The sequence below is a fragment of the Oncorhynchus kisutch genome, linkage group LG5 (genome assembly GCF_002021735.2).
Source record: "Oncorhynchus kisutch isolate 150728-3 linkage group LG5, Okis_V2, whole genome shotgun sequence".
Taxonomy (NCBI): Eukaryota; Metazoa; Chordata; class Actinopteri; order Salmoniformes; family Salmonidae; genus Oncorhynchus; species Oncorhynchus kisutch.
The window spans coordinates 25,817,343-25,837,210 of NC_034178.2; the positions used below are offsets into that span (position 1 = coordinate 25,817,343).

The following is a 19,868-nucleotide window of genomic DNA, read 5'->3' on the forward strand; positions in this document are numbered from 1 at the left end:
GCAGTAGTTTATGTGTCGGGGGGCTAGGGTCAGTTTGTTATATCTGGAGTACTTCTCCTGTCCTATTCGGTGTCCTGTGTGAATTTAAGTGTACTCTCTCTAATTCTCCCTTTCTCTCTTTCTCTCTCTCTCTCTCTCGGAGGACCTGAGCCCTAGGACCATGCCTCAGGACTACCTGACATGATGACTCCTTGCTGTCCCCAGTCCACCTGGCCGTGCTGCTGCTCCAGTTTCAACTGTTCTGCCTTATTATTATTTGACCATGCTGGTCATTTATGATCCTTTGAACATTTTGGCCATGTTCTGTTATAATCTCCACCCGGCACAGCCAGAAGAGGACTGGCCACCCCACATAGCCTGGTTCCTCTCTAGGTTTCTTCCTAGGTTTTGGCCTTTCTAGGGAGTTTTTCCTAGCCACCGTGCTTCTACACCTGCATTGCTTGCTATTTGGGGTTTTAGGCTGGGTTTCTGTACAGCACTTTGAGATATCAGCTGATGTACGAAGGGCTATATAAATATATCTGATTTGATTTGATTTGGCTTGCTTCTGAAGCTAAGCAGGGTTGGTCCTGGTCAGTTCCTGGATGGGAGACCAGATGCTGCTGGAAGTGGTGTTGGAGGGCCAGTAGGAGGCACTCTTTCCTCTGGTCTAAAAAAAATATCCCAATGCCCCAGTGTAGGGTGCCGTCTTTCGGATGGGACGTTAAACAGGTGTCCTGGCTCTCTGAGGTCATTAAAGATCCCATGGCACTTATCGTAAGAGTAGGGGTGTTAACCCCGGTGTCCTGGCTAAATTCCCAATCTGGCCCTCAAACCATCACAGTCACCTAATAATCCCCAGTTTACAATTGGCTCATTAATCCCCCTCCTCTCCCCTGTAACTATTCCCCAGGTTGTTGCTACAAATGAGAACGTGTTCTCAGTCAACTTACCTGGTAAAATAACGGATAAATAAAATTTAAATAAAAACCGTAATAGCCTTGGTTTCATGCATGTTAACATTAGAAGCCTCCTCCCTAAGTTTGTTTTATTCACTGCTTTAGCACACTCTGCCAACCCTGATGTTCTAGCCATGTCTGAATCCTGGCTTAGGAAGACCACCAAATAATTTGAATTTCTACTTTTAATAATCCACCTCTCTAAAAACAAGTCTCTCACCGTTGCCGCCTGCTATAGACCACCCTCTGCCCCTAGCTGTGCTCTGGACACCATATGTGAACTGATTGCCCCCCATCTATCTTCAGAGCTCGTGCTGCTAGACGACCTAAACTGGAACATGCTTAACACCCCAGCCATCCTACAATCTAATCTTGATGCCCTCAATCTCACACAAATGATCAATGAACCTACCAGGTACCACCCCAAAGCCATAAACACGGGCACCTTCATAGATATCATCCTAACCAACTTGCTCTCTAAATACACCTCTGCTGTTTTCAACCAAGATCTCAGCGATCACTGCCTCATTGCCTGCATCCATAATGGGTCAGTGGTCAAACGACCTCCACTCATCACTGTCAAATGCTCCCTGAAACACTTCAGTGAGCAGGCCTTTCTAATCGACCTGACCGGGGTATCCTGGAAGGATATTGATCTCATCCCGTCAGTAGAGGTTATATTTTTTTAATGCCTTCCTCACCGTCTTAAATAAGCATGCCCCATTCAAGAAATTTAGAACCAGGAACAGATATTGGTTCTCTCCAGACCTGACTGCCCTTAACCAACGCAAAAACATCATATGGCGTTCTGCATTAGCATCGAACAGCCCCCGTGATATGCAACTTTTCAGGGAAGCTAGAAACCAATATACACAGGCAGTTAGAAAAGCCAAGACTAGCTTTTTCAAGTAGAAATGTACTTCCTGCAACACAAACTCAACAAAGTTATGGGACACTGTAAAGTCCATGGAGAATAAGAACACCTCCTCCCAGCTGCCCACTGAAGATAGGAAACACTGTCACCACCAATAAATCCATTATAATTGAGAATTTCAATAAGCATTTTTCTACGGCTGGCCATGCTTTCCACCTGGCTACCCCTACCCCGGTCAACAGCACTGCACCTCCCACAGCAACTCGCCCAAGCCTTCCTCATTTCTCCTTCTCCACAATACAGTCAGCTGATGTTCTGAAAGAGCTGCAAAATCTGGAACCCTACAAATCAGCCGGGCTAGACAATCTGGACCCTTTCTTTCTAAAATCTCTTTCATATCGTCTGAGATTCCCAAAGTTTGGAAAGCAGCTGCAGTCATCCCCTCTTCAAAGGGGGTTGACTATCTATCCTACCCTGCCTTTCTAAGGTCTTCGAAAACCAAGTAAACAAACAGATTACCGACCATTTCGAATCCCACCATACCTTTTCCGCTATGCAATCTGGTTTCAGAACTAGTCATTAGTGCACCTCAGCCACGTTCAAGGTCCTAAATGATATCTTAACCGCCATCAATAAGAAACAATACTGTGCAGCCGTATTCATTGACCTGGCCAAGGCTTTCGACTCTGTCAATCACCACATCCTCATCGGCAGACTCGATAGCCTTGGTTTCTCAAATGATTGCCTCGCCTGGTTCACCAACTACTTCTCTGATAGAGTTCAGTGTGTCAAATCGGAGGGCCTGTTGTCCGGGCCTCTGGCAGTCTCTATGGGGGTGCCACAGGGTTCAATTCCTGAGCCGACTCTCTTCTCTGTATACATCAATGATGTCGCTCTTGCTGCTGGGGAGTCTCTGATCCACCTCTACGCAGACAACACCATTCTGTATACTTCTGGCCCTTCTTTGGACACTGTGTTATCAACCCTCCAGGAGAACTTCAATGACATACAACTCTCCTTCCGTGGCCTCCAATTGCTCTTAAATATAAGTCAAACTAAATGCATGCTCTTCAACCGATCGCTGCCTGCAACTGCCCGCCTGTCCAACATCACTACTTTGGATGGTTCTGACGTAGAATATGTGGACAACTACAAATACCTAGGTGTCTGGTTAGACTATAAACTCTCATTCCAGACTCACATCAAACATCTCCAATCCAAAGTTAAATCTAGAATTGGCTTCCTATTTCGCAACAAAGCCTCCTTCACTCATGCTGCCATGAGCCTCGACTTCGGCGATGTCATTTACAAAATAGCCTCCAATACCCTACTCAATCAATTGGATGCAGTCTATCACAGTGCCATCTGTTTTGTCACCAACCCCCATATACTACCCACCACTCCGACCTGTACGCTCTCGTTGGCTGGCCCTCGCTTCATACTCGTCGCCAAACCCACGGGCTCCCTGCTAGGTAAAGTCCCCTTATCTCAGCTCGCTGGTCACCATAGTAGCCCCCACCTGTAGCACGCTCTCCAGCAGGTATATCTCTCTGGTCAACCAATTATTCCTTTGGCCGCCTCTCCTTCCAGTTCTCTGCTGCCAATGACTGGAACAAACTACAAAAATCTCTGACACTGGAACCACTTATCTCCCTCACCTGTACATAGCCCATCTATAATTTAGCCCAAACAACTACCTCTCCCCCTACTGTATTTATTTATTTTGCTCCTTTGCAACCCATTATTTCTATCTCTACTTTGCACATTCTTCCACTGCAAATCTACCTTTCCAGTGTTTTACTTGCTGTATTGTATTTACTTCGCCACCATGGCCTTCTTTTTTTGCCTTTACCTCCCTTATCTCACCTCATTTGTACTGTATTATTGACTGTATGTTTGTTTTACTCCATGTTTAACTCTGTGTTGGTGTATGTGTCGAACTGCTTTGCTTTATCTCGGCCAGGTCGCAATTGTAAATGAGACTTCTCAACTTGCCTACCTGGTTAAATAAAGGTGAAATAAAATAAATAAAATAAAAATTGCTTGGGCCGATTCCGGTGAGAGTTATCTGGCCCAATTGTATTACTTTGGGCTCGGGACGATTGGGGCTACTCTCAGGCAGATGATTAAACGGGCTGCTTTATATAATTTCATTATTTATTTTTCCATATTTTCTCCTTGTTTCTGTGGTCAAAAAATAAAATTAACATTTAAATGAAATTCTTTAAGAATCTTGTGTAGTATTTTAGTAGTTTGATACTTTGTGCAAGGCAATTTATAAGCATTAAAAACTTTGTGGATGGAGCCTCCCGAGTGGCACAGTGTTCTAAGACACTGCATCGCAGTGCAAACTGCGTTGCTTCAGATGCTGGTTCAAGACCCGTGCCGGCTGTGACCGGGAGACCCATGAGGCGATGCACAATTGTCCCAGCGTTGTCTAAATTTGGGGAGGGTTTGTCCCATTGCACTGTAACGACTCCTGTGGCGGGCAAGGTACATGCATGCTGACACATTCATCAGGTGTATGGTTTTTCCTCTGACACAAAATGTGTTTTTGTGGATGGGTATAATTTGTATGTATAATAGTAATATTTGCACCTGCAAATAAGATTGCTTAGATGTGCGAGTGTCTTTTGAATTTTATAATAGTAATATTTAAAATGACTAAATCGGGTAATTTTGTATAAATGTATTTAAATTCTGGGGGGGATTCTGGTAAGACGCCGGCAAAGTTGGCTGAATTCTGGTAGACGGAAATGGCTCAATGTACTTGGGCCAATCCTGGGCAGTCATTCATTTTGATTCCGGGCCGAGTCCGACACCCAATTCTGGGCCAATTCAATCAGTTCTAGTCCCCCGGAAGAGAGCCGCTTCAAGGCCGATTCCTTATCGCTAGCTGGGTAAAATCACCATGTGCAATGCCAAGCGTCATTACACAATAACTATCATACCACGTTTAAAAAATGTCAGATACATGCATAACTTCATCAATTAATCCAAATTATTCCAATCTACTCAGCAGCATGTGAGGTTGGCACAAAACACAAAGTAATCTATAAATGCACCGAACATTTCTCTATATTTTATGTTGGAGATATATTTGACATAATGGATGTATTCTCCATTTAATAAACCTGCACGAGTAGGACAACTTTATGTCTCAAGATGTCTAAAATGTATTTAACAGCCTGCATTTAGAGATTTGATTTTGTTTAGCTGTGGGCCTACGTTGCCAATATACAAAATGAACGTTTGCCAGACTGCTGTCTTGCATCAACTGTCAGTTGACTAAAGAATGTTCCATGAAGTTGAACATTCCAAAGTTCCAAACTTCTGTTTTGTTCGCCTTTTGTGATCATCCTTTGAATTAAAATCTAAAAGTGTGGCCAGACTGAGGCTGTCCAACCAGAGAGAGTCTCTCTAGGCAGCCTTCATGGGGTTCAGGTCTCTCTCGCATATACAAATTCTTAATCAGTGGTTTTCATTATTTAATTTTTTGTTGGATGAACATTATGATATTTATTATTCTTCTATTATTTGAATTATTCAATAACAGTTCCCATATATGCTGAGCAGTTGTTGGCTGCTTTTCCTTCACTCTGCGTTCCAACTCATCCCAAACCATCTCGGGTTGAGGTCGGGTGATTGTGGAGGCAAGGTCATCTGATGCAGCACTTTCCTTCTTGGTCAAATAGGCCTTACACAGCTTGGTGTGTTTTGGATCATTGTCCTGTAAAGAAAACAAACGATAGTCCCACTAAGCGCAAACCAGATGGGATTCACTGTATCACAATTCTAGCGGGTTGACTGTGCCGTTAAAAAGCTTGGAAAATTCCAGAAAATAATGTCATGGCGTTCGAAGCTTCTGATAGGCAAATTGACATCATTTGAGTCAATTGGAGGTGTACCTGTAGATGTATTTCAAGACCTTGTGAAGATGCTGGAGGAAACAGGTACAAAAGTATCTATATCCACAGTAAAACGAGTCCTATATCGACATAAAGGCCGCTCAGCAAGGAAGAAGCCACTGCTACAAAACCGCCATAAAAATGCCAGACTACGGTTTGCAACTGCACATGGGGACAAAGACTGTACTTTTTGGAGAAATGTCCTCTGGTCTGATGAAACTGTTTGGCCATAATGACCATCGTTATGTTTGGAGGAAAAAGGGGGAAGCTTGCAAGCTGAAGAACACCATCCCAACCGTGCAGCACGGGGGTGGCAGCATCATGTTGTGGGGGTGTTTTGCTGCAGGAGGGACTGGTTCACTTCACAAAATAGATGGCATCAGGAGGGAGGAAAATTATGTGGATATATTGAAGCAACATCTCAAGACATGAGTGCGGAAGTTAAAGCTTGGTCGCAAATGGGTCTTCCGAATGGACAATGACCCCAAGCATTCTTCCAAAGTTGTTTCAAAATGGCTTAAGGACAACAAAGTCAAGGTATCGGAGTGGCCATCACAAGCCCTGACCTCAATCCTATAGAACATTTGTTGGCAGAACTGAAAAAGCGTGTGTGAGCAAGGAGGCCTACGGACCTGATTCAGTTACACCAGCTCTGTCAGGAGGAATGGGCCAAAATTCCACTTATTGTGGAAGCTTGTGGAAGGCTACCCGAAACAATTGACACATATTAAACAATTTAAAGGCAATGCTACCATATACTAATTCAGTGTATGTACACTTGTGATGAAAGAAATAAAAAAAATAAAAAATAAAAGCTGAAATAAATCATTCTCTCTACTATTATTCTGACATTTCATGTTCTTAAAATAAAGTGGTGATTCTAACTGACCAAATACAGGGAATTTTTACTAGGATTAAATGTATTTGGCTAAGGTGCATGTTAAGTTCCATGTACATGTATATGTGTAAATATTGTTGTCAGGTACCGTCTAAATGGTGTCTCTATACATGGTATTACAATAGTGTTCAATAGTGTTTTGAGACATTGCATGTTTTTAAGACATAGCACAAAATGGCATGGGGTGTCTTGAGGCACGTCTCCAAAACAGCAATGTCTGAAGACGTCTTGTGATGTCTTGAGAAACAGCTGATGGATGGGTATGTATTCCCTAATGGGGATTTTAGAAAACAGTAGTCACATCAAACTCTGAAATGACAGCAGGGGAAGATTTTATTCAACATTCAAATTCATATTGTTCAACATTGTTGCCAAAGGTCTGAGTGGCAAACAGCAAGGTTCGTACAAACCTGTGCTGTTGCAAACTAAATGGGAGCTAGAAGCAAGAGGAAATAGTGTTTACTAAAAGCATACACTCTTCGATATATATATATTTTTTAATTGCCATTCCAGCATGATTACACAAAGTTTATTATTTTATTCAAATATAAATCAAATTGTATTTGTCACATGCACTGAATACAACAGGTGTAGGACCTTACCGTGAAATGCAAGCCTTTAACCAACAATGCAGTTCAATAATTTTTGACCATTCTTTGACCATTTTTGGGGCCTTCCTCTGACACCGCCTGGTATATTGGTCCTAGATGGCAGGAACCTTGGCCCCAGTGATGTACTGGGCCTTACGCACTACCCTCTGTAGTGCCTTATGGTCAGATGCCGAGCAGTTGCCATACCAGGTGATGAAGCCAAAGTCATAAGATAAACATTTAGGCTAGATAAATAAAGTTGAAATGTTATTAGAATTTTTGCATTTTTGAAACCTAGCTAGCTAATTTAGGCTAGTTCTGTTGCGATAATGTTAGTTGTGTCAGAGTTAAGGCCCGGGCCATCCACCATGCCAATAACTATGATGGTAATTATGATGATAAACTATAGGCTAAGGCTGTAGCACTATAAAACATTGAGGAGCATCCACACCAGAGGAAAGTTTATAATTTGTTGTTTTACAGTCCTACACCTGTCAGTCAACTGTTCAACGCATAGTACTGCATGCGACATATTAAATAAGGTGGCAACACAAGACCATTCGTGAGGTCTCTTAACTGGTTCAGACCATTCAGGGCTTTCGGGGTGTGTTCATTGTCACAGTGACAACTGTAAATACTACTTCAGCGTACATGTAAGCCTAATGACCAACAAGTCGAGTGACTTGCATTTAAATGTAGCAATTCAACAACGAACACCCTTTCGCCTGCGCATCTTTTACAGCCTAGTTGCTCAAGTAGTTTGCAAGTGATTTCCGTTTTTCTAATGGTTGTCCATGCCTTCTGGTCTACTTTTCCACTGTGCTCATCTCTGTATGTCCTGTGCAACTATTTGCAATGCATCAGTGCGACAATGTTATCAAGAATGGCAAAAAGTGATCACAACAATGCACTTTCTCTCCTCGACTTTCCCCGACATGCATTTTCTATGCGTATGCCTGCTTCTTTCACCGAATAGGCTATTATGCCTAGTATAAAACATTGGAGAGAGGCCATGTGTGTAACAGAACAAGGAAGACAGACAGTCTCGAGATGTAGGTAGCATAGGTAGCCTAGCACCGGGCACAGTGCTCGAAAAGCTATCATATTGTAGTCCATCCCGTAGGTACACGAAATATATCCTACCTAAGCTACAACAACACAATGTAATGAAGAATGTTATTGTTTTCCAGTGAGTAAAAAACTCTAGTTAAGGCAGTGAAACTGCAGTGAATAGCCTATGTCATTTAAATAACCCCTCAAAACCACAGTGTTTTAAATGCACATTAATTTCGAAATAACTTCATATAGCCTGCATGATTGGGCACTTGGAGTTTGCAGTTTAGCCAGGCACATTAGCAGGACAGTAATATGGTGTCTTCCTTCATGATGTATCAGCTAACAGAAACACACTAACGCAGGGATTTCTAGTGGTGTGTGCAGTCTGATCCATAGTTTCAGCGTTTAGCTTCCGTGTTTTAAAAGTGTTCGAAAATTAGGTGGATAAAAGGCTTCTAAAACTTAGAACCTTGTTTTCTAAGAGTGTATGTGACAAGACCTAGATGTAGTGTTATGAGTCTGGGTGTGAGTCCTTTCCTTCTTTTTGGTTGTGCCATTGGCAGTAATGTGTTTCATCAGCTGTAGATGGCGATGTTTCATTTCAAATGATGTTCCTCTACCCACTCAGCACTCAGAACAGCCACACCTGAACTTGCCAAAACATACATGGCAACGGATGAGTGTAGAAAACATTTTCCTTAGTTCCCACTTCACTTTAGTGCTTTAAAAGGTCCACTGTCTCTCTCTCGCTCTCTCACTCCCCCCCCCCCCCTTTCTCACATCTCCTCTATTTCTCTCTCTGCCAACACTCCTGTGTCCATTAGCTCTGGCCCTCTGAGTGGGGAAATGGTTTTACAAGTGTGCGTACCTCTCTCCCATGAGTGGTGGTGTGGTCATGAGTGGGGCTTCAAGAGTTTTTCAGTGGACAAAACGTGATGCAAACCCGAAGCATCAGCTGAAATCTCTCCCAAATGATCTGGTACAAAGGCAGCCAAATGATCTGGAGTTTGGATTGTGTTTTGTGCGGAGACCAGAGGGGGAGAGGTGGAGGAGAGAATAAAGGAGAGCAAATTTCACTGTCAATTCACAGCTTCGCACATTAGGCCAGGTGTTGTTCATAAATTATACATGGTGGACATCAAAGCCAGTGTGCGTGTGTGTGTGTGTGTGTGTGTGTGTGTGTGCGCGCGCGCGCGTGCGTGCGTGCGTGCGTGAATGAATCTCTCATTTGCATCCTCAACATTTGCATCCTCCACTGTCACCTTCATTCAGACATCCTTCTGGAAGAGACTCTGTTACCTGACATGAACCACAGGTGCAATGACAATGCGTTTCCCATGGACATGATCTCAAAAGAATATGTCAAGATAGTGACATTTAACTATTGTAGTTCTGTCATGTAAGCGGCATATTAGTTATATGTGATTTATTACATATTACGTGTAGGTTTAGCGCTCTACTCGATCCGTACCTTGGAAGTTCAGCGTAACAGCGTGATTGAAATTGAAAGGCAATGTTTCCGCGTTTGCGGAGACTGCATTCACGGTAAATGCACGGCTCAATTGGAAATTACCTTAACATTTCTAACGCACGATCTGTAACTCTTCAACAATACAGATTGAATAAAGCCCCTTAGTTACAGTTTAGTAACTACTAGTTTTAATAAAAAACAACCTGGAAACTATCACTGAATTTATGATTATGCAATATTTTCTCCACTTAACACAATCTTGTACACCGTATCAACATAATAGAGTGCTCTTGGTTCTATCCCAGTTTAGAAGTCTGATAGCAGCACCTCAGGCCAATACAAGGCATGCTCTGTTTATTTCCATGGTGTTTCTGTGTTAGCGCTATCTGCTCGGTGGTGTCGGGGAGCTTCTAAACACGACACAGGGACCTTAATGGTACCGCAGCACCCAGGACGTTGTCACATAGAGGTCAAGGATCAGACAACACAATGAGTGCCAATACCACATCAAGGTTGAAAGTTACTCAGTTACCCAGTTGCCCAGGCATTGGCAAGTACTGTTGTCTTGCCTGACCCTTGAATTTGATGTGCCATCAGTAGATGTAGAGTAGAGTGTGTTGGTACTATCCAGATTACTCTTTGATGTGTAATGCCAACACAACTGGACGGCTGGACTGGCATACATCAGCTCACACTTTGAGCAGTCAGAGATCTAGTCTGGCAGTACAGATAAAAAGGAGATCATGTGTTGTGTGATAGAAATGTGAAGGTGTTAGATTACTAGGAAATACAATGACTATTTTTTAAATGAAAGAGTTAGAATTCTGGGAAACATTAGATTAGATTGAGTTTATTAGACACATGTACAGGGATGCAGATGCAATTGTAGGGTACTGTGAACAAAGGTTCAAAAAATCAAAAAATCTAAAAGTATGCAGTATATGAAATAAAAAGAGAAGTGAACGAGACAAAATATGTCAAATAATAATTATATACAGTATATACACAATGATAAATGAGCGTTGGGTGTTGGGGGTATAGGAAGAGTCCGTTGGGGTATGTCCTTAGGGGGAGCAGAAGGGAGGGAAGTGAGACGTGAATAGAACAGAAAGAAAAAATAATAATATATACAGTCGTGGCCAAAAGTTTTGAGAATGACGCAAAAATAAATTTTCACAAAGTTTGCTGCCTCAGTGTTTTTAGATACTGTATGTATGTCAGATGTTACTATGGGAATACTGACGTATAATTACAAGCATTTCATAAGTGTCAAAGGCTTTTATTGACAATTACATGAAGTTGATGCAAAGAGTCAATATTTGCAGTGTTGACCATTCTTTTTCAGGACCTCTGTAATCTGCCCTGGCATGCTGTCAATTAACATCTGGGCCACACTGATGGCAGCCCATTCTTGCATAATAAATGCTTGGAGTTTGTCAGAATTTGTGGCTGTTTTGTTTATCCACCCGCCTCTTGAGAATTGACCACGAGTTCTCAATGGGATTAAGGTCTGGGGAGTTTCCTGGCCATGGACCCAAAATATCGATGTTTTGTTCCCCAAGCTACTTAGTTATCACTTTTGCCTTATGGCAAGGTGCTCCATCATGCTGGAAAAGGCTTTGTTTGTCACTGGATGGTTGGGAGAAGTTGCTCTCAGAGGATGTGTTGGTACCATTCTTTATTCATGGCTGTGTTCTTTGGTAAAATTGTGAGTGAGAAGCAACCCCACACATGAATGGTCTCAGGATGCTTTACTATTGGCATGACATGGGACTGAGGTTAGTGCTCACTTTGTCTTCTCCGGATAAGCTTTTGTCCAGATGCCCCAAACAATCGGAAAGGGGATTCATCAGAGAAAATGACTACCCCAGTCCTCAGCAATCCAATCCCTGTACCTTTCGTAGAATATCAGTCTGTTCCTTATGTTATTCCTGGAGAGAAGTGGCTTCTTTGCTGCCCTTCTTGACACCAGGCCATCCTCCAAAAGTCTTCACCTCACTGTGCGTGCAGATGCACTCACACCTGCCTGCTGCCATTCCTGAGCAAGCTCTGTACTGGTGGTGCCCCGATCCCGCAGCTGAATCAACTGTAGGAGACGGTCCTGGCGCTTGCTGGACTTTCTTGGGTGCCCTGTAGCCTTCTTCACAACAATTGAACCGCTCTCCTTGAAGTTCTTGATGATCCGATAAATTATTGATTTAGGTGCAATCTTACTGCCAGCAATATCCTTGCCTGTGAAGCCCTTTTTGTGCGAAGCAAAGATGACGGCATGTGGAAGAACAATGATTCCAAGCACCACCCTCCTTTAGAAGCTTTCAGTCTGTTATTCGAACTCAATCAGCATGACAGAGTGATCTCCAGCCTTGTCCTCGTCAACACTCACACCTGTGTTAACGAGAGAATCACTGTCAGCTGGTCCTTTTGTGGCAGGGCTGAAATGCAGTGGAAATGTTTTTTGGGATTCAGTTTATTTGCATGGCAAAAGAGGGACTTTGCAGTTAATTGCAATTCATCTGATCACTCTTCATAACATTCTGGAGTATATACAAATTGCCATTATACAAACTGAGGCAGCAGACTTTGTTAAAATCAATATTTGTGTCATTCTCAAAACTTTTGGCCACGACTGTACATATTTATAGTTGAAGTCGGAAGTTTACATACACCTTAGTCGAATACATTTGAATTCAGTTTTTCACAATTCCTGACACTTAATTCTTGTAAAAATTCCCTGTCTTCGGTCAGTTAGGATCACAACTTCATTTTAAGAATGTGAAATGTCAGAATAATAGTAGAGAGAATTATTTATTTCAGCTTTAATTACTTTCATCACATTCCCAGTGGGTCAGAAGTGTACATACACTCAATTAATATTTGGTAGCATTGCCTTTAAATTGTTGAACTTGGGTCAAACATTTCAGGTAGACTTCCACAAGCTTCCCACAATACGTTGGATGAATTTTGTCCCATTCCTCCTGACATAGCTGGTGTAACGGAGTCAGGTTTGTAGGCCTTATTGCTCGCACATGCTTTTTCAGTTCTGTCCACAGATTTTCTATAGGATTGAGGTCAGGGCATGTGATGGCCACTCCAATACCTTGACTTTGTTGTCTTTAAGCCATTTTGCCACAACTTTGGAAGAATGCTTGGGGTCATTGTCCATTTGGAAGACCCATTTGTGACCAAGCTTTAACTTCCTGACTCATGTCTTGAGTTGTTGCTTCAATATATCCAAATAATTTTCCCTTCCCTCATGATGCCATCTATTTTGTGAAGTGCACCAGTCCCTCCTGCAGCAAAACACCCCCACAACATGATGCTGCCACCCCTGTGCTGCACGGTTGGGATGGTGTTCTTCGGCTTGCAAACCTCCCCCCTTTTTCTCCAGACATAACGATGGTCATTATGGCCAAACAGTTCTATTTTTGTTTAATCAGACCAGTGTACATTTCTCCAAAAAATACGATCATGTCCCCATGTGCAGTTGCAAACCGGTTTTGGAGCAGTGGCTTCTTCCTTGCTGAGCGGCCTTTCAGGTTATGTTGACATAGGACTCATTTTACTGTGGATATAAACTTTTGTACCTGTTTCCTCCAGCATCTTCACAAGGTCTTTTGCGGTTGTTCTAGGGTTGATTTGCACATTTCGCACCAAAGTACGTTCATCTATAGGAGACAGAACGTGTCTCCTTCCTGAGTGGTATGACAGCTGTGTGGTCCCAATGTGTTTATACTTGCATATTATTGTTAGTGCAGCAGAATGTGGTACCTTCAGGCATTTGGAAATTGCTCCCAAGGATGAACCAGACTTGTGGAGGTCTACAATGTCTTTTCTGAGGTCTTGGCTGATTTGTTTTGATTTTCCCATGACGTCAAGCAGAGGCACTGAGTTTGAAGGTAGGCCTTGAAATACATCCAGAGGTACACCTCCAATTGACACAAATGATGTCAATTAGCCTATCAGAAGCTTCGAAAGCCATGACATAATTTTGTGGATTTTCCAAGCTGTTTAAGGGCACAGTCAACATGGTGAATGTAAACTTCTGACCCACTGGAATTGTGATATAGTGAAATATAAGTGAAATAATCTGTCTGTAAACAATTGTTGGAAAAATGACTTGTGTCATGCACAAAGTAGATGTCCTAACCGACTTGCCAAAACTATAGTTTGTTAAAACTTGTTATGCAATCCCCCTATCGGGATAAGTGTCATCAACAACCACTGAATAGCATAGCGCTACATTCAATAAATATTACAAAAAATATTTATATTCATGAAATCACAAGTGCAATAAAGGAAAACACAGTTTAGCCTTTTGTTAATCCACCTGTCGTGTCAGATTTTGAAATTATGCTTTACAGCGAAAGCAATCCAAGCATTTGTGTACGTTTATCGATCGCACAACAAAACATTGAGTACACTTAGCATCAGGAAGCTTGGTCACGAAAATCAGAAAAGCAATACAATTAATCGTTTACCTTTGATGATCTTCGGATGTTTTCGCTCACGAGACTCCCAGTTACACAACAAATGTTCCTTTTGTTCCATAAAGATTATCTTTATATCCAAAATAGCTCCGTTTGTTTGTCGCGTTATGTTCAGAAATCCACAGGAAAGAGCGGTCATGACAACGCAGACAAAAATTCCAAATAGTTTCCATAATGTCCACAGAAACATGTAAAACGTTTTTTATAATCAATCCTAAGGTTGTTTTTAAAATATATAATCGATAATATATCAACCGCAAATGTCTTTCACAGTAGGAGAGGGAAAAGCAATACCTATCCAAACTCTGCTGCGTGAGCAAAACTCATGTGACCACTTGACGCAATGTTATCATTCTGGCTCATTTTTTAAAATAAAAGCCTGAAACTATGTCTGAAGACTGTTGACACCTTGAGTAAGCGATAGGAAAAGGAATCTGGTTCATATCCCTTTAAATCCAGCAAAGGGAGGCTATGGAACATGGAGTTTTCAAAATAGAAGCAACTTCCTGTTTTGATTTTCCTCAGGGTTTCGCCTGCAATATCAGTTCTGTTATACTCACAGACAATATTTTGACAGTTTTGGAAACTTTATAGTGTTTTCTATCCAATACTAATAATATTATGCATATATTAGCAACTGAGACTGAGGAGCTGGCCATTTACAATGGGCACCTTTTCATCCAAGCTACTCAATACTGCCCCTGCAGCCATAAAAAGTTAACAAGAAATTGTCGGGCGACGCACAATTGCCCTAGCATCGTCCGGGTTAGGGAGGGTTTGCCGGTAGGGATAGCCTTGTCTCATCACGCACTAGCGACTCCTGTGGCGGGCCGGGCGCAGTGCACGCTACCAGGTCGCCAGGTGCACGGTGTTTCCTCCGACACATTGGTGCGGCTGGCTTCCAGGTTGGATGAGCACTGTGTTAAGAAGTGCGGCTTGGTTGGGTTGTGTTTCGGAGGACGCATGGCTTTCGACCTTCGTCTCTCTCGAGCCCGTACCGGAGTTGTAGCAATGAGACAAGATAGTAACTACTAACAATTGGATACCATGAAATTGGGGAGAAAAGGGAGTAAAATAAAATAATTTAAAAAACAAGAAATCTGTGGAGTGGTTGAAAGAGTTTTAATGACTCCAACCTAAGTGTATGTTAACTTCCGACTTCAACTGTAGCAATTATAAATGTCCATGGGGAAGGGGGGCCAGGGTAAATGTACATTGGGGGGGGTCAGCTGGTTCAGGCCGGGGAAGTCAATCACTGGACTCTGGCGTTAGTGTCAATGAGGCCTTTTTTTAGAGGACACTGAGGAATGACCCCTTTAGGCCTTTATTGTCCTGTTTGTCGATGGGAGATTAGGCATCAAGACAAATTAACTTCTCAGCTGACCATAGACTAACATTAGCTTGATAAAAAAAAGAAATCACAAACTATTTATTTTACAATTTTTTGCAGGAAGGACTACAGTATATTGTTAGTGTGTGGCAAAATGTTTGTTCTACAGTCTATACACAGTACAGTCCAGGTTGAACTTTATTGAACTAACTAATTGGGACATCAAAGTACAACTCTGCAACAATTTTTATAAAAGTAGTCATTTGTTTTTTTAATTCATTTTCATTTAAGGCAATCCAATACAAAGCATTTCACAACCCACCGTATGACAACGATCATATACAACAACAAAAAAAAACGTTTCAAATAAAAAGGGGGAACCATGCACATGAGAAACCCAGAGGGATAAACAACAAAGGTGAAAAGAGGAGGATCACAAAAAAATGGTGTTAATAAAAAATAATGAACAATTAATTGTTGCAACATGCTGGTCGGTTACAGTTTTCCCATGTGTGATCTCTCCTCCTGTCAAGAGATCTCACGGCAACAACAGAAATGGCCAGGCATGAGAGAGAGAGAGAAGAGAAAGCAGACAGCCCACTGAATTTGTGGCCATTAATCCAGATGAAATGGTGTCTATAATCCCATTTATACCTGGTGCTAATATGGATCCTTTGTCCTGATCTTGTCTACATTCTGATTGTGCACACATTTCCAGAAATATATCTACACAGAAATGTGCTTAAAACGTGTCTGATATCCATCTGCATTGCGATCAGATTTCCTGGCACTTCCTCTATGCAAATAGCTTCACAGCTATTCATTCAAAATAATATTTATTTATTGTAAGACACATATTGATGTAATCGGATATTCGTGCCACTTTTCAATGATTTTAGATGGCTGAATAATGATGATTTAAATGGTTTCTCTTTCCAGATCTGTCTACACCTGTAAGATATCCAGACACGATGTGTGTCTGACTACCTCCAGAGGTGGGCAGAATGATCAGATCCCAAACAGATCACAATGTGTCTTTTGATTGCGCATTTTTTGACCGGTGTAGACATTCAGAATGTGGATAAGATCAGGACAAAGACGCAAGCTAGAACCAGTAATAAATGGGGCTAGTGTTACAGATAGTTGGCACAGAATATAAAACACTGTCTTTCCATCCCAGGTGAGTGGATGGTTCTTGTTCACAATCTGGCAATCCTACAGATCAGGGGTCGATTGAGGCGAGATTGAGGACTTGGCAGCGTAGCCTAGTGTTTAGAGCATTGGACTAGTAACCAAAAGGTTGCAAGTTCAAATCCCCTAACATACATCTGTTGTTCTGCCCCTGAACAAAGCAGTTAACCCACTGTTCCTAGGCCATCATTGAAAATAAGAATTTGTTCTTAACTGACTTGCCAAGTTAAACATTTAAAAATAAATACTGTTTTTTTTTTATAGCGTAGCCATAGAAATAGAATTACTAGAACGAATAACATCCCCATTGAAGTCAGTGTGCAAGTCTACTTCTATTATTGTGGCGTTGTCGGCAGAATAAATGGCTTTTTATCATACAAATTGCAGAAAAAATTAAGTGAATGATATAATATATCAATAAGATCATCACTATCTCTAAAAATGTATAAATAAACATACTGTCGAAGTACCAGTACACCTCTTAAGGAATAGAATAAAGTGCTTTCCTTAAAGTTTATCAGTAGGAATATGTACTGTTGTAAACCACTCTTATTATTGAACACACACACTCACTCCTGATACTCTAGGTCCACACCACTTAGTAAGAAAAAACAAGCCATATAATTAACTGTATAGATATCAGATATACCATTTGTCTTTATCCCCATATATTATACACAACACTGTACAGAACCAGGTTTAGCCATTTCCAAAACATACAGTACTCTTAGCGATTATGACTCCAAGAGAAGAGAGCTGTGAATAGGGTTGCAAAACTCCGGTAACTTTGCAAAAAGTCCTAGGTTTTCAAGGAATGTTCCTTGTGATTCCAGGAATTTTCAAAGCAGGATTTCTGGAAAACCTGAACATTTTGGAAAAGTTAACAGAATTGTTCAACCTTAGTTGTTTATCAGACTTGGTTGGAATGCTGTCTACAGTACGTTAAGGCCTACAGAGTATTTAGCTAGCTGAGGAGATCCGTCCCTCTGTCTGTCTGTCTATGTGTGTACCGTGCAGCAGGTGTCCAGACTGTCTATACTCCTCAGCTTGATTTAATTTCAGCCTGGCTTCATCTGATTATAACACAATAATGGCTTATGCTCAGGGAGCAGAGAAGCTGTTGGGTGACCAGAGAGAGAGGGATGGACGGTAAAGGACTGGTGGGCGAGTTATTGTTGGTTAAGAAAAGGTTTCAATGGAATTCAATGTGATTCAAGTGAATACATTTGCTGTCTTTATCCAGCAGTTTAATGTCAATAAACAAAAATCCATTCACTATGGGAATTGGGGAGATGGAAAGAGAGAGAGAGAAGAAAATAGTAGTTGAAAGAGTTGTATATATTTTCACTCTTTGACTGATGAAATATAGGGCACGGTAAACTATCAGAACCCTTGAAAAAAATTAAGCAATACTTCTGATGTATGTATGTATGTATGTATGTCACAGACAGGTTCTAGTGTGTCCAAACGCTGATGTGCATAGTTACATTCCTGTGGTGGTGGTTAAGTGGTTTAGAGAGCTATGATGAGCTCTCCCTTGTGCTTCTCCATATTGTTAAACTATCCTTGTTTGTAATTGAGAAATCCAAACTGGATGGTCACATATTAATTATATATCCTTATATATCCATGCCACTTTTGATACATTATAAATACAGACATATGGGGAAGTCCATCCTATATACGAACATGCTTTAAAATAGAAAGCAAGAGAAGAGTCAACAACTTATGGGAGTACAAAGAGCAAAGACACTCAATGACTAAAAAAGAAAACTCACAAGGTGAATATACTTTTCTTTTTTTCAACCTTAAATCATAAAGCTACAAATTAATATGGGAATGTGTCTTAGGCCCAAAACAAAACAAAACAAAAATGAATGGAAAAGTATCCAAAAACATCACCTTATCACACACTCTAATACACCAATGGCGAGCTAGGTCAAAAGTCAAAGATCAGAGTTCAGATGAGAGTTCCACTTGTCCCATTACAGTTAGACAACCAGATCACAGACAGGCACAAGTTTCAACCACAATATGACCCCACATGACCCTTTCACCCACCCGCTCTCAAACAAGACAAGAAGAAACAGTCACTGGCCCATGTATGTTGATAAAAAGACAAGTCCTTGTATGGTCTGTCCATTGCCGTCTCTCTTTCGCAGAGAAACAGACAGAATAGATAGAATCACAATGAACAGAAACGCTGTTGTCTTCTCCAGAGAGTCACCTGTCTGGGAGAGTCCTGACACAAACACCTATTGCTTCAGCAACTTCCTATTACATCACTTCCCGTCCCAACATTCCAATCAGGAAGTAGAGAGTTCCCAGGGTCTGCAAATCTTTGACTCCGTCTCTCGTCAGTACTCAGTGTAAAGGTTTGTGTGGTGGGCTCAGATCTGTGTGTGGTGTGTGTGTCCAGGGGGTGTGTAGGGAGGCGGTGTGGGGTTGGGTTTGACGCCCCTACTCTTCATATAGGAGATTAACTGATCAGGGATCTCAGCCAGGACATCCTTGGCTAGCCGGGCCATACTTAACACGTGATTTCCTGTTCGGTCCATGTAGTCTCTAAATGGGACAAACTGACAGGGAGAGAGCAAAGACACGATAGCAACTGAGAAACAGCCTGGGATAACACTACAGCATATGAACATTTTCATTAATAATACATTACACATATTTATACATCCTTTTGAGCCTAGTGGTTAAAGCGTTGGGACAGTAACCGAAAGGTTGCTGGATTGAATCCCCGAGCTGAGAAGGTAAAAATCTGTCAGGCAGCTAACCCACTGTTCCCTGGTAGGCCAACATTGTAAATAACAAGTTGTTCTTAACTGACTAGCCTAGTCAAATACAGGTTAAATAAAATGAAACAATCAATAATACTGATAAGGCTCATCCTTTGTACTGCCTTCGCCTCATTGTTCATTTACAGTTAACCAGCATTCCTAGGATTTTTACTCTGTATACCTTCCCGTTTTGAAATTCCTTGACATTCCTCTTGAAAGCAATTTAACAAAGCAATGTAACCTTCCATTCATCCATTTACTTAACCTCTCTTGTACAATGTCTGTACAAAGCCTTACTCTGGATAAAGACCACCTGGAAAACCCGGACATTTCTACTGC

At 41.6% G+C, this 19,868-nt stretch overlaps 1 protein-coding gene across 2 annotated transcripts in view; it reads right to left on the minus strand.

Moving 5' to 3' along the window:
- Window positions 1-16,105: 16,105 nt before the first annotated feature.
- The window catches only part of LOC109891498 (copine-5), a 203,127-nt gene continuing 199,364 nt past the window's right edge, over window positions 16,106-19,868 (minus strand). For both annotated transcript variants that reach the window (XM_031824730.1, XM_031824729.1), the window contains one exon: window positions 16,106-19,322. In XM_031824730.1, the coding sequence (XP_031680590.1) occupies window positions 19,134-19,322 (189 nt within the window). In that variant the 3' untranslated portion in view covers window positions 16,106-19,133. The remainder of the gene's footprint in view (window positions 19,323-19,868) is intronic.